The sequence below is a fragment of the Scleropages formosus genome, chromosome 11, assembly GCF_900964775.1.
Source record: "Scleropages formosus chromosome 11, fSclFor1.1, whole genome shotgun sequence".
Classification (NCBI taxonomy): domain Eukaryota; kingdom Metazoa; phylum Chordata; class Actinopteri; order Osteoglossiformes; family Osteoglossidae; genus Scleropages; species Scleropages formosus.
In genome coordinates, this window is record NC_041816.1 from 23524866 (window position 1) to 23549836 (window position 24971).

At 42.0% G+C, this 24971-nt stretch overlaps 2 protein-coding genes across 2 annotated transcripts in view; one reads left to right on the forward strand and one right to left on the reverse strand.

The window, feature by feature from the left end:
- Positions 1 to 9076: 9076 nt before the first annotated feature.
- Positions 9077 to 13439, forward strand: LOC108940850 (CD59 glycoprotein-like). The gene is made up of 4 exons (XM_018763256.2): positions 9077 to 9149; positions 9385 to 9466; positions 11528 to 11629; positions 12111 to 13439. Exons 2-4 carry the CDS (start codon positions 9412 to 9414, stop codon positions 12308 to 12310), a joined length of 357 nt encoding a protein of 118 aa, XP_018618772.1. The 5' UTR covers positions 9077 to 9149; positions 9385 to 9411; the 3' UTR covers positions 12311 to 13439.
- Positions 13440 to 16816: 3377 nt separating this feature from the next.
- The window catches only part of ano3 (anoctamin 3), a 76685-nt gene continuing 68530 nt past the window's right edge, over positions 16817 to 24971 (reverse strand). The window contains exons 21-26 of the mRNA XM_018763832.2: positions 24511 to 24656; positions 23661 to 23813; positions 23099 to 23246; positions 22280 to 22357; positions 21595 to 21700; positions 16817 to 19475 (exon numbers count right to left, since the gene is read on the reverse strand). Of these exons, the coding sequence (XP_018619348.2) occupies positions 19293 to 19475; positions 21595 to 21700; positions 22280 to 22357; positions 23099 to 23246; positions 23661 to 23813; positions 24511 to 24656 (814 nt within the window). The 3' untranslated portion in view covers positions 16817 to 19292. The remainder of the gene's footprint in view (positions 19476 to 21594; positions 21701 to 22279; positions 22358 to 23098; positions 23247 to 23660; positions 23814 to 24510; positions 24657 to 24971) is intronic.

Genomic DNA, 24971 nt, shown 5'->3' on the forward strand with positions numbered 1-24971 from the left:
TTAAGATGGTGAAAACATCCCTCCGCTTATGTCTTCTATATTTAGAGTCCTGATGAAAAAAACATACAGCTTCCTCAGCCACACAGAGGTAGACTGTTTGTTAGGGCTCTAAGTTTGATAATTTGTCAATGAAAAGAAAAATCTGTATCTGACAATAGTAAACTATACTAAAAAAATGGCTATTTTCTCATTATCATAATCTTCACGATTTTAGGTTCTGGTGAAAAGAAAAGAGAAACAAAAAATTACCTACCAGCATACACCGGAATATAAAAAAAAAAAAAAAAAAGAAAAAAACTAATCATAGACTTTAATTGAAACAAATTGTGAATGTAGCCCTTCACAAAAATAAATCGATTCAATACCTTCCAACTTTTGAGCTATATATAGAGAGTGCAAGTGAGAGGCGCAAGGCGCAATGTTTCCATGGAAACCACCCCCCCCCACCCTCCCGCACACACACGCTGCACCCCGAAAAACAAGAGAAACAGAGCTGGAGTGAATGCAGAGTTTTGCATAATTATTAACTTTTTCTCTCTAAGGGCAAGAGCAAGAAAAGTCCTTATGAAATCAGAAAGGGTGAGATTGAGGAATCTACCTACTGGAGATTAGCAGTAAAAACAGTATTATACTGGGAAAGCAACCCACTAAAGTGGTGTGTGCACATGCCTGTGAGGACACATCTATGTGGGACTAGAACATAGGACCCACTGACTAACCCAGAACACTAGAAGATTAATGTCAACAGAAGTATATACTGTAAGTGCAGAAGGGAATAAATGCGTATAGAGCTTTGGTCTCTACAGCGATCGCATTCTACTGATGTTCCAACTGTATTGACGTCAACGGTTATATATCATCCCATGTAGGAGAGATAAGGAGGTCAGCTTATTTAAATTTTTTTTCACACAGCTTGATGAAGTAGTATGTTTCCCACATTTCTTACTGATCCGCAGTCTCACTCAAAAGTACATAATTAAGTAGAGAGAAAACATCAACATGATTCCTTCAGCAGAAACCCTCAGAAGGTAACTGAGACAAGGTGTGGATCAAACATTCATCCCCCATCATTTTTGACATGGCTACATGACTCATCCCAAGAATGGATTCGTACCTGATTTGTCGATATGGAATACAGAACATGTGCATTGGAACAGGTAGGGCAGGAAGAAGGGTGCCATCCAATAAACTCATTTTTTACAGCAGGCATTTTTTTGTACTCCTTGAAACAGATGCAGCTGAACACCTGCACACGGGAGTCATGCAGGTTTGCCGAACAGATTTTCGCTCGGATTTTCACAGTATGGGTTTCCGACAACTGTCAAAGTATGATGTGATGTCATTGATAAACCTGTAGGTCTGGAAGCATCAGAGCGTGCGGTATTTTACAGTACAGATGTTTTTCCACTTATGATGGTTCGACTTACAATTTTTCGACTTTATGATGGTGAGCTGGCGATAGACATTCAGTAGGAACCATAATTTGAATTTTGATTTTTCCACGGGCAAGCGATATGTGATGCGATACTCTCTTGTGATGCTGGGCAGCGGCAGCGATCCACATCTCCCAGTCTGTCATGCGATCACTACTATAGAGATACCCTCCATATCTACGTTGTGTTTTGAGCATCCATCATGTCCAGAAAATGCCCATCTGTGTCTCCTGCTACTGGTGGGAAGAAGAGAGGAGGGCAATTACTCTTGAGGAGAAACGGCCATCGCACGTATGCTAGGCAATGATGTTCGGCAGATTAAGTGTATTAAACGCATTTTCGATTTACGATATTTTCAACTTACGTTGGGTTTATTGAAACGTAACCCCATCGTAAGTCGGGGACCACCTGTCCTGCAAAGTGGTCCACGCTTGTTCTGTACAAAGGAAGTTAAAAGCTGGAAAGTTCATCGATTGTGTCCTTTGAGAAAAATCATCTGGCAGAACGTGAAGATCAGCCTCCCGCCAAAAACACAAATCAAAAGAGTTCAGATGTGCCAACACACAGCAATACTTCTAAATAACATAATATTTGCATATTAACTGTAATGTCTGAGTGGTTCTGCAAATTGTGGGATGAATCCTTGTGGTGAACCATGTAAACGAGGTACTGGATGTCATTTCTAATCAAAATTGGATACTGTCAGTCCCAGCGAAGAGAGTCCTCACTGTTGATTTAACCACTTAATTTCCACCAAAAGGACATGCTGTTCAGGTTCACCCGTAGTGTGTGAGTGACAGAGAGAGTGTGTGTGTGTTCCACTGATGTATGGATGAGTGACCCAGTGTAAGTAATGTATCTAGCAGTGTAAGTCTTTGGGTGCTCTGGTTTCCTCCCACACTCCAAAGACATGTTGTTCATGTTCAGGTTCACCCATAGTGTGTGAGTGACAAAGAGTGTGTGTTCCACTGATGTATGGATGAGTGACCCAGTGTAAGTAGTGTACCTAGCAGTGTAAGTCACCACGGTGAATAAGGTGTGTGAGCTCATAACACTACATAGAGTTCGTTGGAAGTCGCTTTGGAGAAAAGTCTCTCCTAAGTAAGTAAATGTAAATGCAGACAGAATGATAACACCGATCAACTGAAGGACTTGGTTCTGCTGTGTTTTCTGACATTTGCAGATACAGCTGATGCTCCTGTCCAGCTCACTTTCAACGTTCGACACTTTCACAATGATTTGCACTTTCATTACAGAGTATTCTTGCCGTATGGATTCACTTTGAGTTCCTCGCGCAGCGGTTCAACGGAGCGACGTTTAATCCAGGGATCTTCAGTTTGCAAGAGAATAGTCCAAATAAAACATATTGTTTGCACACCTAACAATGTACTGTACATTTCCATCTCACCTTAATACCATCGCAGCTGTGCTTCTGTAGAGAGTAGATTTGTACCACTACTAATATCAAGGTTTAGAACTTTGTTGCCATCTAGAGGGAAGAAACATGGGTACAGTAGGGTAAAAGGAACAATCAGACACTGGCAATGCAGAATCTCTCTTGCCGCAGGTGTTGCCAATTTGAGAGGGTCAACAGAGGAGACAGCAAGTAGCATAGTGGTTAAAGCAACTACCCTTGAGTAAGGTACTTACCCTGAATTACTCCAGTAAAAAAAAAAAAATACTCAGCTGTATAAATGGGTAAATAACAGTAACCTTATGGTGTCAAGTCTCTCTGGAAAAAAAACATCAGCTAAATAAATGTGTCACAGAGGTGCAATGCTGGAGAAGCAAGTTTTATGAATACTACTATTTTTTACAAGTCCTGGAAACACAAGGGATGGCAGGAAATTGTACATATTAGCTTCCATTTCTTTTCTATACCCCCACCTATCCTTCTCCCCAACCTTGTTGAAATTCTGCTTTCTTGCATTCTCATCAAATTCTTTCTGGAATATTCATTTACCTCGCAGCTAAGCAAAAAAAGCAAGGCAGGATGACAGGAGCCTGGACTGATACCCCAGAGAACACCATCCTGATGAAGGAGTCACACCTCCCACTTCACAACTCCCGATATGCTCCGACACCTTTCTTGAAATGAAATCAGGATTCCAGAAAAAAACAGGTGTACACACACACACACAAAGGCTGAAACCGCTTGTCTCAAGCAGGGTCGCAGCAAACCAGAGCCTAGCCTGGCAACTCAGGGCATGGGGCTGGAGTGGGAGGGGACACACCCAGGATGGGATGCCAGTCCATTGTAAGGCACCCCAAGAAGGGCTTAAACCCCAGACTCACCAGGGAGCAAGACCCAACCAAACCCACTGCGCCATCACTATAATATTGTATAATAATAACTATTTCCAATACTGGAAACCATACAATAAATCAGAACCAGTAATACTTTTTATTTATTCAGCTGAGGCTTTTCTCCAAAGTAACTTTTAACATTTTAACATGTCTGTGAACTTAGTTACCTACAGTTATTTACAGCACAGTTTACTGGAGCAATTTGTGACAAATACCTTCATCAAGGGTGATACAAAGGGAGAAGGCATTCAAACCCAGGACCCTTGATTACAAGACTAAAAAGTGTCAACCACTACACTTCCTGCTGCCTGCCACATTGTTGAAGTTGTACGAAATGTCAAATTGGCAAAATATCATATTGTCCCATGACTGGGACACAATCCCATCACAGTCAGTAAATCAACAATAAAATCAATGTCACTCCATTAATTTCTCGGTTAAGTTCGCAGAAACTGCCAGATGTAGCTATAATAAATTTAAATTTAATGATCATATGCTGAGTTTTCACGGAACCAAGCACAAAAAAAACATTGTCCATAAAAAGGAAATCTCTACTGTCATTTTCTCCACAGCTTTCTCTAGACAGGGACACAACAGAGTGGAAAAGTAAACCAAAAAAATAAATAATATGTAACAATGGAATTTAAATGCAGTAAATTAATGATAAAATAAAATGCATCATTAAGGGTACTACAGCTGGAGGTGGGATTCAAACCTGCAACCTGCAGCAGCTCCAACCACTATACAACCAACTACTCTGAAGTTTAACGACAGATTGTCTACATTACTCACCGCTGACAGCTACAGGTTTGAATCCCACCTCCAGCTCTAGTACCCTTGAGCAAGGTACTTGCCCTGAATTGCTCCAGTAAAATTACTCAGCTGTATAAATAAGTAAATGATTGCAAGCAGCTTAATGCTGTGAGCTGCTTTGGAGAAAAGCATCAGGTAATTGAGTAAATGTCAAGGTAAGTGTAGCTGTTGCCAGGGAGCTCCAGAGATGGACAGGAGTTAAGGAGGCTGTGATTTCACCCAGTGACCAAAGCCTGATTCTGCAAACCACTGTCAGAAGAATCAGAGATCAGAAGAAGGGAGCGAGTTGGCAGGGCTGTGATAGTGATCAAAAAATACCAGACGGGCACAATCCTGCTGTTGTGCATTTTCTCCGGAAACCTCTGCAGACTCGCCCACTATTTTACCATTAAAATGAGTTCAGTTAATTCCTGGTACGTCCATACTTATCTGGGGTTGCCACCGATGAGAGCGTTGTACGTGTTTCACTACGTGCTTTTCCGATTTTGCCTGAGTCGAATTTTTACAGAAGGATAAAAGAAATATAGAGACATAATTAACGCATAATTATTGTAATCTTTGTAATCGATGTCTGTTAACGGCTGAGGAAAAAAAAAAAAAACACGTGGGTCCCGTTCTCTTAGGTGTTAAATGACACATTTAGGGTATTTTTTCTAGCTCCTCAACTTATAAACATGACTGGGACAGGATCCCATCGCAGTCATTGAATCAATAATAATACTGATATTATGATATAACCATATTGATATTTCAATAATAATAATGAAAAGAGGAGGCAGCTAGTAGTGCAGTAGTTAGTGCTGCTGCCTTTGGACCCAAAGGCTGAAGGTTGGAATCCCACTTCCAGCTCTAGTACCCTTGATCAAGGTACTTACCTAAATTTTTTGCCAGTAGAAAAAAAAAAACTACCCAACTGCATAGATGGGTGAATAATTATAAGCTTGTGGTAAATGTAACCTTAACATTGTAAGTCACTTTGGAAAAAAGCATCAGCTAAATGAATAAATGCAATATAGATGTCACTTCATTAATCTGTAGGTTAGTTTCAGTATAACTGTCGGATGTAGCTATGATAAATTGAAAAAAGATAAGAAGTAAAAGACGCTGTTTTACTTACTATATTTTATCCACTTTCAGCTATTTTAAAAAGAAACATTTGCTAAATGCGCCTTCAGGAGAGCCATGCACGTAGACATATCAGAGCTTGCGTTATGTATCATCCATACAGAGCCCAGTATGTGACCCAAGCTCAACGCTTCCCTCTCTCAAAGTCTGCAAACCAGGCTCCTGTTTGCATGTTTTCCGCAAGCACTTTTCCTTTGGGAATTTTTAAATGTTTTTTTTTTTTATATTTAAAAAAAAATTTCACTTGTTTTTCTAGTAACACACATTACGTTTTTATAAAATAAAACATTGTGTATATGTATATTGGGGGGTGCGGTGGTGCAGCGGGTTGGCCTGGGTCCTGCTCTCCAGTGGGTCTGGGGTTCGAGTCCCGCTTGGGGTGCCTTACGACGGACTGGCGTCCCGTCCAGGGTGTGTCCCCTCCCCCTCCGGCCTTACGCCCTGTGTTGCTGGGTAGGCTCCGGTTCCCTGCGACCCTGTATGGGACAAGTGGTTCTGAAAATGTGTGTGTGTGTGTGTGTGTGTGTGTGTGTGTGTGTGTGTGTGTGTGTGTGTTATTGCACCTTGACGTTTCTTATTATTTATTGTTGTTTTCTTGCTAGCTGTTCCTTTCACGTGCTCCTTAATACATGCAGCATCCTTCACTATCGTATTTATGTTTGATACAGCTAAACCGGGTTCCCGTTCTATAGACGGTAATCTTTTTACACTTTATTATTTTCAGCTTCGTCTCCAAATCGATTGCTGTACTCTTGCGAGACGGTTCTCGTTTGTGTTCAAGTGCACGTTTACCACCAAGCATTGTGAATAATGAAACAGGTAAAAAAATATGTGAAAAAAGCACTACTATACACTAAGGAGAGGAGTTGCGTTCGCTGAGAACTGGGATGATGCAGCTTCCTGCCTTGTCTGGTTATGCCGACTTGAGCTTTACATATTATCCATAAATAATGCGTATGCTGGGAATTTTTCACGTAAATCCGGATTTACGTAAGTCGAATTTACGCAAATAGAGATTTGTCTGTATATTATTAACTTACTGCCATAAAGTACTAAATAATGCTAAAATTACTCAGAAAAATAGAATTTCTCCCAAAATTCTTCTCAAGAACAAGTAATAAAGTATATTTACGACCCACATCTAGTGGAGCATTTGGACATCAATCATTTATAATGGGCACATAATTTAATTCCCATTTTTTTCATAAAGAGAAGACTCATTCCTCTTGTATGGACGGAAGAGAATTGGCTCTTATACCCTCAAATTGGCCCTTACACCTGCCTATACCGTAACGAAGACGACGCGCAAGGCAGCATTGAAGCATTTTTATGGATAATTACCTTCCTCTGTATTCCTTTCCTGCTCTCCCTGTGGTTTTAATCATGACTTGGCATAATGATGCTGCACTAGAGCAAGAAAAGAACAGAACAGGCAGAACTCAAGGGTGAAATTGATCGTCACAAAGCCAAACACCTAGAGGGGACAAGTGAGCAAAGATGTCAAAACTATAGTTTCATCTCACATCAGAAAGGACAGAAAAGCGGGAAATCGTCTCGAGCTGATAAAACCTCAAAAATTAGCGCTCTATGTTCCACCACAAAGCGGTAAGTGTGATCATAATAATAATAACCATTAAACACGTCATTCACAGAGAAATCCTTTTATTTTGCCCAAAAAGTTTCATTGAAACGCTTTTTTTGTTCTCCCGGAACAACCGTCCTTCTGTGGAGCGCCTCCAACATACAACAACTCTTTATACATGGTTTAGAAATGTGCGCAAGTACTGCCAGCCACAATTCAAGTGCCTTTTGTTGCGTTCTGACAATCGGCACATTGTTTATCCAGTTTAACTAGCACTCATCTACGGGTCCATCCGTGGACTCGTTCCAGCAAAGCGGTCCTCCGTCTCCACCGTCTCCACACAGCGGACCACAATACTGTGTGACTCGTGTGCGTGCGTGCGTGCGTGCGTGCGTGTGCGTGACCCCCGTGTCTGAAAGCTGTCAATACCCAAACGTGTTATGAGTTTCATTACGAAAACTTCACTTTTCGGGTGTTCGGGCGTTGTCGGCCAGTGCTTTACGTTAGAACGCCAGCGATAACTTTTTGTCGAGACTTTTCCGATGAATACAAGCAAACCCTAAGGCGTGCAGTCTGAACTGTGCATGGCACACATTTCGAAGACAGTGCTCCCCTTTTCTGGCCTGCAGCTGCAAGGAAAATTCATGCAATAATAACTGGCCTTTTGTGTTCCTCGGCTCTTAATAAAATTTTTGGTTTTTTCGAAGAGTTACTGAAAAAGCCAGACTAAGCTGTGTACTAAATGCGATGGAAAAATATGATCATAGACAAACTAGACTGCTGTAACGATCTCAAAAGGAAATATAAAAATATTATTATTTTAAAATAATAAGCTTTTTTTTTTTGTTTTCCTTCTTGCAAATAAGGATACGGGTTTGAAGGACTTGTCCACGTCATACAGCATGGATGGTGCAATAAAACAGTTTGTGGGTAAGAGGAGATCCTAGACATACAGCACATCCTATTTCCAGAGCACTGTTTCAATTAAAATGTTTGTAATGAGAAAGAAGCTGTGGAAGGGTGGTGATGATACTCTTTGCACCTCCAACCAGAAGGTTTTTTTTTTTTTTTAGGGAATTCAAAGAAGTCAGCAAAGGCTGAACCTTTTCTTGTTAAAGTTCCCAGTTCAAACCTCACCCATAATACCCTGAATTACCTGCTGTAGTAACCAAGATCAAGGTGCTTGCCTGAATTTCTGTAAGGATATGGTGCTTCATAAAATCACAGTATCTAACATTGTCAGTAACCTGGGGCAAAGGTATCAGCGAAATTAAGGTTAATTATAATAGCTGATGTTCTTCATGCTCCTTGGCGTAATTTACATTAATTTCTTATTCAATAACTACCCGTTTTCATTGAAATACACTGATCCTGAAGGTGAAGGATACCTTTAGTAACTGAAAAATAACAGACACGTAATTTATATGATATATGTTTACCCAGAAATCAAGCTCAAGTTTCGTAATTTTAGTCTTTAATAACTAAGAGTAATATTCTTTAATAATAAGGAATGAACAGAATTTATTCTGGTGTTATGAGATGCAGAAGTATTTATGTGGAAACACGAGTATTAATTTAGAAAAATATGCAAAAGAATTCACTTTAAAGCTTTGATTATTTGTCCTCATTCAGATGGAATCCCAAACTCCGTATGCCCTACTCAAGAGCAAGTTTTAGTTGTATTTTTCTTTCGAGCAATTTTATCGAATGTAGAACGAAGTTAAAAGTTAGTGCGGCAGTGAAATTTAATTTATATTTGATTTTATAAATGCGTCTGTGAATAGTTCCCACTCATGAGGGGTGGGATTAGGAATGACATCACCGGACAAAAGGAACACATTTCAGTGACAAAGATACAGTTCAGCTCTTGTAAACTGACTGTGAACTGGGTGAGTACAACTGCGATTTTACAATATTAAAATACTATCTTACTAGATAAAACAGAGATTACTTGCTGTTGCAGTAAAAAAAAAAAAAAAGCTGCTCTGTACAAAACTATATTTAAAATTTAAATATTTATTTTAACATATTGAAATTATTCTAAACAAAGAGTTTCAAGCCCAATAGCTGTTTCACAATTTCAGAAGATTCGAGTTTATTAACTTTATTTTTTTCATAATTTAGGCAAAGGAATTCAGGAAATCTGCAGCGATGAACCGTTCCATGGGGATATGTTTGGTTTTTTGTTTGGCAACATTCAGTTTGGGTGAGTATCTTATAATTTACACTGTTTTAAACCGAGACACTGCTGATGGCTCCGATGCAATAATACCAGTGTGTTTGGAGACTGTGCAGTAAACATATATATAGTATATTGTATATATATTTATACAGTAACATATATATAGGTATATGATAAGGAAGACACTTTGAAAAGGTTTGCTGGTATATTTCAGGAGGTAGAAATATTAAGCTGGTTGTGCCTCTGAGCGGATGCTTGGTGTACTTGATGTACCACATGGGCTTAGAGTGTGCCGGAGGGCTCATACCTGCTGCTGAGCGAGGTTGTTGACCCCCCCCTCCCCCCACAAAACTCGGTGCACTCTAAGAGGCTAAAACTAAATAGAGATTAGACGCTTCACAGATAAAGTTTCTGTGTGCTGAAAAAAACGAGAAGCTGAGCAGATGATAGCAAAATGGATTGGGACTAAAGGACAGTGTTTACCGGGAGTCTGCTGAACGTAAATTAAATCGTGAACAAACAGGGAAAGAAGTAACTAATGCTGCAGGCTGACATGATCAATGTAGAGCAGATATGGTCCGCGGTGACCTGTGAGGGCGACTGGAAGTGAAGGCAGAGCCGGCCTTGGGCTAGTTGAACTGTGCAGGTTGATGCTCTCGATGGACCGAATTTTGTACGGTACAGGTTGTAACTTAGAGCTCCCGAAGAAGTTGCACTGATTCCACTGTGAGATGAGTGCAGCACTTTTGCTGAGGACAGTTTATGAAAGGCTGGACCTCCTGAAATGAGTCGCCGGATCAACGAGGTAATCGTGGCGGGCACGAACGCCCGGAGGAGTCATTAAGGGAATCATAATGGAGAAAGAATAGGAGGGCGTCTGATGTATTGAGGAGGGTCGGGTCCACGGTTAGAGCACGGAATGAGGCAGTGGCAGGGAAAGAGGTGTGAGGATGATGGAGAAAGCTGTAGGAGGACCAGAAAACTGCAGGAATGGAGGGGGACAGCAAGGAAACTGGACCTGGCGCATGACAAAAGGTGGATGGCCCGAGTGCGAGGGTGCTGGTGCCGGTGGTGCCGACGGTAGATGGAGGAACCCGAAAGAGGGAGGGACAGAGAGAGAGAGAAAACAGGTATAGCCTGGGTTACGGACAGAAAACGGTAGAGGAGGAGAAGGATCTAAGCCTGAATGGAGCGACGAGGGAACCAGGCACGGCCCGGAACGTGGAGGCGGCACAGTTGCCGTAGGGCTAGAAAGGAGAGAAGGAAGGGGCAATGTTCATGTTGCCGCTTGTCATGCAGAAGTTACACATGTAGCTTTGATGCCGCACAGAAAGATGTGTGTGTACTGTTGGAGTGTAGTAAATAAGGAATGTGTTGAAGCTCAATGACAGCGTCTGTTCTTGCGCTCAATGTACTCGTGTAGAACTCAACACAAGAACAGGCAGGGGGAGGGAGGTGCAGTCGCTGGACACACTGGTACTGGTGTAAACCCCCAGGGACGAAAGGAACCCAGACATGGTTCAGGATGAGATGAGGGCAGTTCCCGAAACCAAGAGGTATGAGCTTCGGAAAGAGCGCGTGGTGCAAGACGTGGGGTACGGAGCTCAGAAGCCACTTATATGGCTTGTGCATGATTGACAGCTGGGTGTGGCCAGTGGTTTAGTATAATACTTCTCTCCTGAAGTTTTGTTCTAACAAACTTCAACTCAACTTTCAACGTCAAAAAGAAATATTTACAATATTCAGCATTTTTCCAAGCCCTCACTCACGCGGCGTTTCCATTTTCATCAGTGTAATTGCTGCGTCAAAGAAAAGTATTAGTATCAATATTATCCTTTTCCCGTTTTTGCATCAATTAAAATAATCCATGGGGCAACATATTGTAATAGGAAGGCAAAAATCATGAATTACATTCACTTTTTAGCTTATCAGGGATGCTTGATTTTTGAATTTCAGATGTTTCATGCTGGTTGTTGCATGTATAACCCTGGATGTCGAACCACAGCTATCGTGTGCTGCATGTAAGATGCTGAGTATCTGATGTTGGATTTTCCATGTTGGATGAGCGCGAACTTCTCTTGGCAGCGTCTGCACTCCGATGCTATAAATGCTCGGATTACACCGGGCGCTGCTCTAACATCCAGGAATGCAGTTATGAGGATGCCTGCCTACGGCTACACGAAAGAGGTACTTCATCGAATATTCTGCTTTTCAAAGGATCCAAATGCACCAGATATACCATGTTAATTTATGATGTCCAAAGACACGCTGTTGAGGTTCACCCACAGTGTGTGAGTGACAGACAGAGTGTGTTCCGCTGATGTGTGGATGAGCGACCCAGTGTAAGTAGTGTATCTAGCAGTGTAAGTCTTTGGGTGCTCTGGTTTCCTCCCACACTCCAAAGACATGCTGTTAAGGTTCCCCCATAGTGTGTGAGTGACAGAGAGAGAGAGAGTGTGTGTGTTCCACTGATGTATGGATGAGTGATCCATTGTAAGTAGTGTATCTAGCAGTGTCAGTCACCACGGTGAATAAGGTGTGACACAGAGTTAATTGGAAGCCGCTTTGGAGAAAAGTGTCTGCTAAGTGAATGAATGTAAATATACCTAAAATGTAAATGTATGTCGGTCTTGGACTTGATAACAGTTTTGCTTCGTTGACGTTTCAGGAGGGAAGACCATCCGCCAGTGCATTCGGTACACAGACTGCGACAACGTGCGGCTCTCTCAGATGTTCCCAGCAGTGACTTCCTTCACCTACAGATGCTGCAGCAGTAACCTGTGTAACAGCAGTACCGCTGTCATGATCAGCAAACCCCTGCTGGGCTCGCTGGCCTCCCTGCTCATCTTCTGGTGGTGTTTGCTCTGAAACATGCAGCCGAACCCATTCCGAACAGCGTGCCAGCCGCTAACGTCCGGGGAGGTATCGCTACAGTAATCGGCAAAGTAAAAACGGGATAGGTAACGCAACATAGAAACTCGAGTTAACTCCTAACTTTTGTAATATAAATTAAACAAAAACAGAGCAGCACACCGATTATTAATGAAACTACCGAAATCAGATCCGTTTGCGTGCACGTGGGCCGCGACCCCCAAAATACAAGCAAATTGTGAAAACTCATGTCTGCATCACGTGCGCACCAAGTGGTAAAACACGGTAATTGCCGTGAAACTTGAATGAGGATATAGCTATGTTGACGATGGTGTCGCGGAGCTTTCAAACAACAGAAAACATTCCCGTTGTGGCACAATGAAACATCTGGTGGCCAGAAGATGTGTACTTGTGATGAGAAATGATGCTGTTTTTTTTTAACATTTCATCAGCCATCATAACCCTGGTCTTTTCCCGAGAAAATCTATGGAAATCAAACAATCCTCTTTTGCTAATATGTAAATATGGACTTTGGCATTGCAGATCTAAACCAAAAAGGATTGTTAAGATATTTGTATTTTTTCTCTTGGAAACTTTTGAAACAATTTCATAAGACATAAGAGGCCTAAAGAAGCTGGAATAATGTAATTTCTTAGCTGGCGTGTTTTCCGTCGTACTTCACGTAGCGCTTCGGCGGGTTTATATAAACACGGGAGCACTTTTAATACAAACTGGTACTTAGAACAGCGAGGCACACGGTTATGAAAATAAACCTAATTGTAAGTAACTGTCTACAGAATGATATCCTACTGATTCCGTTTACCGGTATTAATAACAGCGTTGCATTCGAAGGGGAAAGCGGAGAAAAGGAAACTGTTTTAAAAGCACGTGAGAAAATGAGGAGGAAGTCATTTGCGCCATTGGTGGCACATGGAACCAGTGCTCTTAACTTTATCCACCAGGCCTTATACAGCTATGAATAACCGAACTGTAGGAGGGATTCGCGGATGAGGAGCTATAAGCTCTCCGATGGCGTTCGCGCGTCCATTATCCTCGGAAACGCACCGATGTTGCCGCCTTTCTCACTAACCGCGCAGCGCAATAAAATTAAACTGTTTAAACTGCATTTTCCATTATTGTTGCACCTCTCTGAAAGTTAAGCGCATGTTGTGTCTCAAATTAAACCAAAATTGAACAAAAAAAAAAAAAAGATTACCCAACTTGGACCGCAACACTCCTACTCATCTAGTCCAACTTCTGAGTCGAAAAATACCAATTCCGTACAAATTACCCAACTTTAATTTCAAATAAATTAATAAGAAACTTTATTTTATGCAGTTCCTCTAAACACAGCTGCAGAAAGCACTTTAGACTAAAAAGAAAGATATATTGCATGGGGTAGAATTAGAAGAAGAACATTATCAATCCCTTATCACTATTACCCAAGTAAGTACTTTAGTAAAATTAATGCACACATCAGAAATACAGCTTCTTCTTTGGAAGCTGGAGTCCAGACGTTTCATACAGGCAGTACTGAAGGCTGATGGATTTTATGCAGGGCTGTGGATAAAAGTCAAGGTGGACGATTAAGGCTCCACCATCTCCTTTGAAGTTTGCTCAATTTTAAGAAAACTTTCCTAGCATTTCACATTTTATTTTCTCACACATACATTATACTTAATATAATCAGAAATGAGAGGTAATTCTAACAATTATCCAGGTTAAAGCAGATGCTTATTATGGATAGATTGACTAAATTTCAGTGCCTTTAGTGGTAATAATAAAGCAATAATAATAATACTTATAATAAAGCAGTGAAATAGGAAGGAAGGTAAGCAAAGAAGCCATTTGGAAGGTTCTTCCTGTAGTTCCAACCTTTCGTGGTTCTTCAATACTGTCTCCGAGGGTCAGGAGCACGACGCTCGAACCATCACAAAGCTTGGGACAGACAGTACTGCTTGAAAGTCTGTGAACCCTCTAAGGATGGTCATTACTCTTGTATAAAATATTAAAATAAACAGAATCTAAATTTTAAATCTTAAAATAAACTTAGAATGAGTACATGACTGATTTAGACCCCTGATTCTACTTACCTACTTGGTGTAACCAGCGTAACTTGGGCTTCACTTATTTTTACACATACACTACTTCTGTTTCTACTACACACGATTTCCTCTAAACCATCATATGGAATTGATCATTACACACCTATTATGTCACATGAGAAACACTGATTCTCATTAAATACCCATTTTGTAGTAAATCCAAGGGACACAAGGGGTCCACACACTTTCAAGCAGCACTGTAGATGCCCTTCCAGACATTACACACAAAACGAGACCCTTTGGACAGATTCCCTCCATAGACTCACCTGCGAGCGGCAGGTCATCCGACAGAAGGAGCAGGTACCCAGCTCTGTGGAAAACAGGACTAACACCCCTTAACCGCAGCTCTCAGGCAGCTGTATGGATGAATGTATGATCTGCACACAATCAATGATTTTCACTCATACCATTTAAAAGGTAATCATCAATTTATTACAGAAAAAAGTGATATCCAAATTCTTTTTTCTCAGATATTTTCATATACATTTATTTGATACATGTCATTTCTCAAATGTAAACAAATGTGTAGTAAACAAAGCTCTCTTTTGAACTGGAAGTCTTGGCCGTAGACTTGGTATGGCAATACCTAGTCTGCTGTGCTTTCTCCTGCAGGACAGAGAGGTCCACCTCAGTAAATCCAGTAAGAGAGAAGGGGACTGTTACAGTTTGGGGGGAGGTGGTTGGGGGGGCGCGTGCATAATCTCCCCCCTGCCGTCAAAGCTAATTTACTCGAGAATATGTGTAATACTGAGCTGTTTATTGCACATCGGACACCTCACAACTTGGGAGACACATCTTGAAAGAGGGCGTTTTAGGAAAGACAGTAAAAGACACCATGTGAGAGGTGCGGACGCCGCTGTAGAAGAGAGTGCAGCCCCAGCACCGTCTTAGAAATGGTGAAGGAATCAAATCCACACCAGGAAGATGTCCCCCACTGTCTTGAGCAGCACTCTAAGGCTATGATAAGGGCCTTGAAAAGATCCCCAAACTACAGCCGTTCTGTTGCTCGAAAAAAAAAAAAAAAAAAAAATCATAAGCATATCATATTGCAGGATCTCCTGTTAATACTGTATGCACATTTTTGTGTAAATAAGAATGTACATTTTTATTTTTTCACATTTTTTCCCACATTTTAAGTAACTTTGGTCTAGTTCTAATCCGAAAACAATTTTTGTTTTCACCCGCAAGTCCTTGTAATTGAAAAAAGAAAAGAAGAAAAAGAAAAAGAAAAATGTAAACATTCTCATTTTAGGTTGAAACCTTTCAAAATGTGAAGTGTAGAAATTTGACTTCAGAAGGAATACATATTTTGATCTTTCTAAGTGTTTGGATTAATATTTGCCGCTAACTTGGTTTTTTGTTCTGTTCAAATAGTATATGGCCACGTGTACTTTAAATGACCATGCTCTTGGTCTGACATTTTAAAAGACAAGGTGTTAGAATTTAATTAACTATTCCGACTGAGAAGAAAAAAAAGTGTGATGACAGGATGATCCTCATATATACTATTGGACATTCCTGCTCACAACGGTTGCATATTCAAATGTGCTTTTCTTCTGCCCAAAACAATCATGTGCAAAAAATAGTTTTTTTTTTTCATAGTATCTTTCATTTCTTAAAGCTTCGACAGTGATTTTGTACTCGTTCATCACTTTCCAAAGACGTAGCTCCTCTGGAAACTGCAAAACAGCACGGGGTTTACTCACAAGCAGTCCTCTAGGTAGACAAAAATCATGCTTCACAAATCTACTATGCTTTATCCTCATGCAAAGGTTGAGTGCAAAAATATCTTCTGAAAAGCATATTAACTTTATTGTTCACGTCTAGGAAAATATAGTGAAAAGTAATCATCCGCAAATGCTTGAAAGGACACCTGAGAGAAGCGCTTGCATGGACGCACAGACGGTAATGCGTACACTGTGGCTACCGCACGGGCTGCATTCGGAAGCATACCACCATCATGCATGTACAACTTGCACGCAGTCCGCAATGATCCACACCCTCAAAACACTTCTGGAAATGTATATACAGGTGGTCTCCGACTTACGATGGAGTTACGCTCCGAGAAACCCATCGTAAGTCGAAAATATCGTAAGTTGAAAATGCATTTAATACACCTAATACACACTTCTGTGTAACAGACCGGGAGATGCGGACCGCTGCCGCTGTCCAGCATTGCGAGAGAGTATCGCACTGCATGTCGCTAAGCCGAGAAAAAAAAATCAAAACTCAAAGTACAGTTTCTACTGAATGTCTCACCTTCGTAAAGCAGAAAAAATCGTAAGACGAACCATCGTAAGTCGAGGAGCATCCGTACATAGCATATAAACTACACATTACAATAACACAAAGTAAAAAGCAACAAAGAAACAAACAAATAAATACTAAAAATGGGGAAGGGGGAGGAAAAAAAATTGATCCTTATTACAAGAGATATTTGTAAAGTTTTGCCCAACCAGGCTGCAGTCGGTGCGAATCAACAGAACAAATCTAGACCGACTACAACATACTACTCACACTTTAAAAGAAATCAAATGAAAAACTCAAATGCAACGGTGTATTGACAGCATTTCATGTCTATGCGATATGATCCGTAAAACAAGGGCGCTCTCACCTCTCGTTAGTATTACATTGTTCTTTGCTGGAAAACTGGGGACAGTTCTGTACCTTGAATATGGAATGAAGCCACGTGAAACGCACTGCACGGATTACAGCAGACGTGCTTGGGAAGGTGAGTTTCAGCAGTGTAAAAAGTCCAGTAGAAGCTTCTAGCATTTCCCTCGCTTGTATTACTGTCTTAGACCTACAGCAATATGCTGCATCGATATCAACAATGTCTTGGTTCCACTTTCCTAAAACTATGTCAGCCTAGCTAAAAATAATAATTTTTATGCATAAAATAATGATTCTTATCATGATATATGGGTGATTATTGAAAAAATTATTGAGCAGGGCTTTTACCTTACTTACGTGGTTGGGTCTCTGGGAATGTGACATTAATGTATTCTTTGTCACCAGGTCACTTGTGACTTAGGTGACCATCATAGAATCCTTTTGACTGATGCGAACAGCACAGCTACAACTACAGCATTTGACAGAACCGACTGTCCATACAGTTTCTGCAGAATATTTGTGGAATACCGGCTCTGTCAATGCAAAGTAACACGACGCAAACACTAACTCACTTTTAACCACTTATCCTGGTCAGGGGGGTCTAGAGCCTATCCTGGAATCAACGGGTGCTAGTCTAGCAGGGCTGCATCCTTGACAGGACGGAAGCAACGCAGCATCACCAATTCACCTGAACCGCATGTCTCTGGACTGTGGGCGGAACTCAGTCTCAACGAAGACACGGGGAGAACGTGTATGCTCCGCACTCAAATAGCCGAGGCGCTGCGAGACGAGAGCTCTGCCATTGCACCACGGACCCACCTTCCAATGGGAACACAATAACATAAATCAGAAAGCAGTCAGGTCTCTCATATACTACAAGGTGCCCGATTGACATAAGCAAGGAGAATAAAATTTGAACAAAATCGCTGATTGTCCAAGCTAATGATGCATGTCAGTGTACTGCCCTAACCAAACAATGTGTGGTACTAAGCTTCGTAAAAGCTACTGACAGTGACTGTGCTTTACGAGGATGTCTAGTCGTTGTGCCAACGTGATGTAACATAAGGTATTAAAATCCCACAAAACATTTTTCTTTTTCAATGCGTGCAAAGAGCGGGCCGGCTATGGAATAGCTTTCGCAGCCATTCCGATCAACGGTCATACGGTCAAGACCAGTTTGTATGCATTGGCTGTGCGAGTTTGTACATTCGTAAGGCAAGACAAAAGCCGTCAGTTTTGTACATTGGACCATTCTCAAGGCAGAAGGCAAAGAGTCAACGTGATGAACGGACATTCAGAACACTCTCTTATGCTCCTATAAGAGATGAATCTTAAATTATTCATGAATAATATGGTATTCCATCCCCTACAATCTGTCCGTCAAGGCGGTTCCATAGCGAACAAGCACGCACAACACCTGCAAAGTATTGGTTGTTATCTACACGCGCAGCAGGAGAAGCCACGTTGAGATGTGGCTCACGGACCATGGAAGGCCACGGGTTGGGAGGGCAGCACATGTACAGCTCTTCTTCACGACTACGACATCCAAACTGCAACGCTTAGCACAGGTGTATGGATGGGTGCAGAATGAAGCCAAGCATGCATTGCATTACGTAATGGAATATGGGGTGATATCTGTGTCTATTTTGCATTTACAAAACAAAGCATCCGAAAAGGTAAGTCTGCATGCTTTCAAGGGAAGAATACAGTAGATTTGCAAAAAGCTCCGTTGGATACTTTTCGTAGCCGAACAATAAGAACTGCCGAGGTCGGAATATGTACCACGATATGCAATTAAAGTTGCAGTCAGACAACCCGTTGTCCATGTTGCTGTCCATGGGTGGTGCAAGGGTCCTCTAGGCAGGCTGGGGGGGACGGAGGTGTCTGTGATGGCCATGCGCCAGGTGCCTGGTCGCCACTGCAATGGCCGAAGTGGAACGAAGCGTTGATCTACAGCCCTTGATCTGCATAGTAAACATTACAATTGCACGGGGTCTCCTTCAAAGTGCGGACGCTGCACAGGCATGACGGCATCTTGTCAGGCAAAGCTGAGCTGGGGCGGCTAGCGTTGAAAGGACCAAGATGAGTACCGACCTTCACTTTGGATACGGAAGCCGCGTAGACAGAGGTGTGTGTGGGGTCGAGTGTGTCTTTACGCTAGATGACGTTTGCTCCACACATGCAGATGCAGCTCGGCGAAGCTAGCCTCCCCCAGCAACAGTGACGTTTCTTTTTTTCGGGCTGGGTGGGGGCCACAGGACCTAAGGCCACTCATGGTGGTACTGCCTTCCGTTCTTTTTCCTCTCCTTCTGCAGGTGCTCCAGCTCAGCCTCATACATCATCTCCTGCATCAGGTACTTTTCCCGTCGCATGCGGTCACACAGGTCTTTGGGCATGTCCGGGATCAAGTAGGCAATGAAGGACTTGATGCCAAACACCAGGTGCTGGAGGAACAATCAACAACATCCTAGTGAGTATGACTGATACCAGCTACTATTGGTAGGATCTTGTGTGCTTTGACTCTTCTTCAGCTCCTGCAGAACCTCAGTGGTAGGAAAAGCCAGCAGTGGTGGCTATGAGATGCCTATGCTGAACATACATGCTGTAACATTGCTATTATGGAGAAGTCCAGGGCAGTGACACCTTCAGCTGGAGAACAAAGAAAGACCTCCCAACATACCCTGGAAAAGTGGAGGATCTTTCTCTAAACTAGCTGCATTTGCAAATTAACATTTATTCACCTAGCTGACACTTTCTTCCAAAGTAACTTACCATGTTTAAGCTACTTACAATTATTTACCCACTTATTTAGCCGGGTAATTTTACGGGAGCGATGTCTGATTATATACAGGTGGTCCCCGATTTACGATGAGGTTACGTTCCAAGAAAACCATCATAAGTCGAAAATATCGTAACTCAAAAACGCATTTAATACACTTAATACACACTTCTGCGTGACAGACCGGGAGATGTGGATCGCTGTCGCTGCCCAGCATCACGAGAGAGCATCCTGCCGCGTATCGCTTGTCCGAGAAAAAAGTCAAAATTCAAAGTATGGTTTCTACTGAATGTCTATCGGCAGCTCACCATCGTAAAGTCGAAAAAAATCATAAGTCGAACCATCGTAAATCGGGGACCGCCTGTATAGGACTATGTATTATATAGCTGCTAGAGTGCTTAGATGTGCTCTTAGTTATCATTTTATCATTAATATTTCACAAAATCATCGATATTACAAAAATTTCACGCATTAAATAAATTTTTATAACACCAACCCGTTAAACTAAACGATGTCCGATATTTCATGTCGTACCAATCCTGTGTAATGCTCACCGGAGATATGAACAAAACTGTTACCCCTAGAAGTCTCCTTACTTGTTTCAATGTGTAATTTGATAAGTAGCCAATGACTAATTTGTTGAAGCGCCAGTAAGAAGTAATAAAAACGTAATCATGTTTCCAGTTAACTCGGTTTTTCTTTGTCATTGTACAAATAAGTCACTTATAGAGAAGCTGCTGGTGTTATATAGCTTTGTTAATCATGTCTTCCTTCTGGAAGCATTTCCATGTCTCTTTTGTATTAATGCTTTTGCAGCTCATCTTTCAAATTGTTCTCAAAAAAAAAAAAAAAAAAAACAAGCGCTACCAGCCGAGACTAATTTTAAGCTCTCTGTCACGAAGTAGGTTTTGAAGGAGCACGACTGCAGTATGAATTCCGCACAGATGGTGCCTTATGCAGCGGCACAGTAAATCGTCAGGAATGCAATTTGATTATGTGGGACAGCTGGTAGCGCAGTAGTTACAACTGCCGTCTTCGGACCAAAAGGTTGCAGTCGCAGACCCCACCTCCAGCTGTGGTACCCTTGAGCAAGGTACTTACTCTAAACTGCTCCAGTAAAAATTACCCAGCTGTATAAATGGGTAATAACTGTAAGTTGCTTTGGAGAAGAGCGTCAGGTAAATGAATAAATGTAATGCCAGGAAGGAATAAAAACTGAAATTCTGTTACGTCAACCACTAGGGAGGGGTGATTTTGCCTTTGTGCTAAACTTCACTACCAGTATAAACCGTAAGAAGTCCAACAGAATCACTACACATTCTAGGGAAATAAGAACTGCAGAAAAATACCATTTCCTTTAGGCGAATAATAACACAGCGTGGCTTAATGTTAAAAATGAACTCGAAGGTCCCTGTCCCCAGAGTGAACTCCTCTGGAGCTGAAAGAGCTTAAAAGAAGATGAAAAAAAAAAATGGAGCACAACATAATGTGGTGCTGCTTTATCGGCAGTGATAAAACATTAAAATTTGAAGACACCCGTTGCATATGAAGAGTAAAAGGCTCTAATGTTATGGCATCAGCGTGTGTGTGAGTGTGTGTCTTTTATGGAATTACGGGGAAGCATAACCGCTATGTGACAAAGTGCTTCGTTTTTCCACTCGGTCGCTGTGGGATGGAAGCTGGACTTCAGCTGCTGCTTATCTTAAACAAACTAAAGCCCTCATTTGGGTGTAATGTTCTTTTCATTAAGACTCACATTTGGTTCCCACGGTTGTGCTACTGACCTCAAAGACAATGATGAAGGCCAGTCTAGCTGCCAGAACGTGCCAAAACTGCAGCGTGAAGTCGTACGGCTCGGCGCTCCAAGGAGGCGCTCGGTAGTCCCGGTACCTGCAGGCAAACGCCACGGGTCCAACGGTTGCCATGGCAATGGAGGGTCACTTAATCTCTGTTACGTCAGCAGGCCTGACTTATTTTGACTGGACTCAGCACCAGAAGACAGAGCCCCCCCACAACCAAGCTGCTGTGAAGTGACAAATACATCATCTTCCGCAACACCAGAATATTAAATCGGTACAGTGAGAATAAAACATAGCGGGAAATAGACTTACATAAATGGCACCTCTATAATAGAAAAGAAAATAAAATGGTGAAAACATTCCTCCTCGGGAACTTTAAACCCAGTGGAGTCTTTTGACTGGTTATTTCTTCAACTCTTCAACTTAAAGGTGATAACGGTAAAGATTTGCTGGGAGTCCCACAATGAAAGGTTCAAGAAAAAAAAAAGCCAACGCAGCACCAGTTAATGCAGGTAGGTATTTATAAAGTCCTTCAGGGTAAGCACCCTAGTCAGGGCATGTTTTACAGAACTGCCCCAAAGCATCCATCCACCAGCTCATGCACACACAGACACACACACACACACACACACACCACTGGCCCAGATTCTCCCCCACCTGGTGCACACACCTGCAGTATCTGTGACCCTTCTCGTCATCCCCCATGTCAAACACGGACAAGCTGCTGTTCATGTAGCCACGTAAGCACCTATAAGGAAGGGCAATAGCGCAGGTTAACATGTCTCAGAGGTGATAATTCATTTCACAGCACGATTAACTACTCCAGTAACCACGCAAACTTATGGGCTGAAACCAAGATTTTATTTAGGTACGAGATCTTGAGAAGATGTATGGATTTACTGATTTGAGGTGCACACCTACCGGACCGCTTGCATATGAACAGTGTGCAACTAAGAAAGTAGTCACATGAGCAACCCCTTAACCTGGATTAGTGATTAGCTTATGCGTACAACTGATGAACACGTTCTACAACGAAATCATGGGTTCCTTAAAAACACTTCTTGATCTGGGGGAGGACTTGCGAGAAAAACATCTGAGAAGTTTTGGAGAGGTACTGTAAATACACGCAGACATACGGACGCAAACACATGTGCGGGCAGACATCCGTACACGCGCTTGTCTGATATGCAAATCTTCTTTTTCATTTTCCATGTAATATTTCAATAACCCAAAGGCACAGAAGGTAAGCCTCCTCCAGCTCTCAATGGGAACATGAGTTTTAAACATCAAATTCAACACTGTCAGACAGAGATCTCGCTCTAGGCAATCTGGGAGAACACACAAGCTACTGAAGCGGAGACCTATAAGCGTTCTGCATACTTCTGGGTGCAAGGTGCAACACTAAGCCTGGCAACTATGTGCTTACTCTACTTCAACACAAGGTGGCACTACCAGATGTTTAAAAAAAGCAGAACAATCCCACACATACTTCTCATTTCGATAGCCCTTGTCCACGCAGGGGCCGTACTTGAAGGCGTAGACAAAGCGGGGGATGTAGTCGGAGGTGATGGCGATGACAAAGGCATTGGTGATGACTGCCAGGACACCGATCCACTCCAGGATCCCGTGCCAAATACCTAAAGAAAACCATTCATGAGCACAGCATTTCACTGCCACAAGGGAGATAAGCCACCGACCATAACTAGAGCCCGCTTGAAAAATTTCGAAAGTTTCAGTGTTCAGAAGCAGTCCTCAGGAATTCTCGGTCGCACATCTGCTCACTCTGCGATTTGACAAGTGATGGTCTCCTGATCTCAAAGCACAAGCATAGACTGGACGCCTTGATAACACATCATATCACTTCGATCACCCCAATTCATACAACCTAAGTTTATCATCTGAACAGCTTTTTTGGTTGATGTTCGATTCAGTTCTGCACTTGAGATCATTCTGAAATAGACAGCGAAATTACTACCTCCCGGTTGAATATGTCCTATACCTATTGCATCACGTTTCACCGCGTTCTGCGGCGATACGGCCGGCAGACTGACCGATATCCGTGGCTCGAGCTGGCATGGGCCGCCTCCACTGCGTGACGAACTTGTAGGCGTCCAGCCGGATCTCGATGATGTTGTTGAGCAGAGCCAGGAGGGGGGCCAGGGGGAAGGCTGCCACAAAGATGGTGGTGAAGCCGAACTGCAGGACTGGTGTGGGAGGAGCGAGTCATGAACTGTCTACAGGTCACCCACACACTTGCTACAGCACAAAGTACTAGTGTTTCACTGGGAGGGAAAACAGGTTTGTCCTTTCAGCTAAGCCTTTATAATTAAGTTGGACTAACAGTACAAATCGCCTTAGACTCTGGAATTTTCCATTAACCGATTTGTTCTTAATGCTTATTTTGTAGGGAAAAAATTTCTTCAGCATACAGCCACAAGAGTGCTTCATATGTTGCTTTCTCATACCAATATTAGCCGACTTAGTTTGCTCATTGATTTTGCTCCACAGTCAGGGATTAGGCGGTAAACGCATGCCGTTGTGTAATTTCTTTAAATCGTACTTGATTAATGAGTCACAATATGCACTGCAAAGCTATAATTAAATGATTAAGGAGTTGTCTGCTCCAGAAGGCAAACCCAGCATCATTTTTTCATTTGGCATTTTGTGATCTTAGTACTTGACTAGAAACTGCAAAACAAATGGAGATGCAGTTCGAGAGAAAAATACGTGGGGAATTTTAAAAAAGTCACACCCAGGGAATATAAAGACATGGGAGCATTCAGTCTCCACCTTGATGTCAACTGACAAAATAGTACGAAGACTGATTTTTTGGCACGCTGCGACTTCTACATAGAAGATGGATGTTAAAAACATGGCAGAGGGCCATAGATCAGGTCTTACCCATTTCCAGATACTCATCCACCAGCCCATGGGCATTCATGGGCTGCAGGTTCCAGTCTTTGTCCCACTGTGGAAGCAGCACTTTGCTCTCAACATTTTGCCCCCCCTTTTTAATCTTCCTGCGGGACCACCAGTTCTGTAGCAGCCTGAGGAGTAGACGGTAAAGCATGAGCTAATATCTATTATTATCATCATAACACTACTTACCTAGGCAATTCTCATAATTACTGGCATCGCCCCTAATACCCTTCTCAGCTGAGCTATTCGTAAATTACCATGCATAATGCTTTGACTATTCAAGAGCAGTCAATGCATTTTTCAAGTTAGCTTTTATATTTATTCATTTAGCTGATGCTTTTCTCCAAAGCAACTTAGAATGTTAAAGTTACCATTATTACAGTTACAAGCCTTTACCCATTTATACAGCTGGGTAATTCTACCAGAGCAATTTAGAGTAAGTA

Excerpts from the sequence above, each read along its gene's own strand:
- LOC108940850 (XM_018763256.2), top strand. The coding sequence starts at position 9,412 with ATGAACCGTTCCATGGGGATATGTTTGGTTTTTTGTTTGGCAACATTC. Across the intron at positions 9,467-11,527 it reads TTTGGCAACATTCAGTTTGG|CGTCTGCACTCCGATGCTAT; the intron begins GTGAGTATCTTA and ends TTCTCTTGGCAG. Across the intron at positions 11,630-12,110 it reads CCTACGGCTACACGAAAGAG|GAGGGAAGACCATCCGCCAG; the intron begins GTACTTCATCGA and ends TTGACGTTTCAG.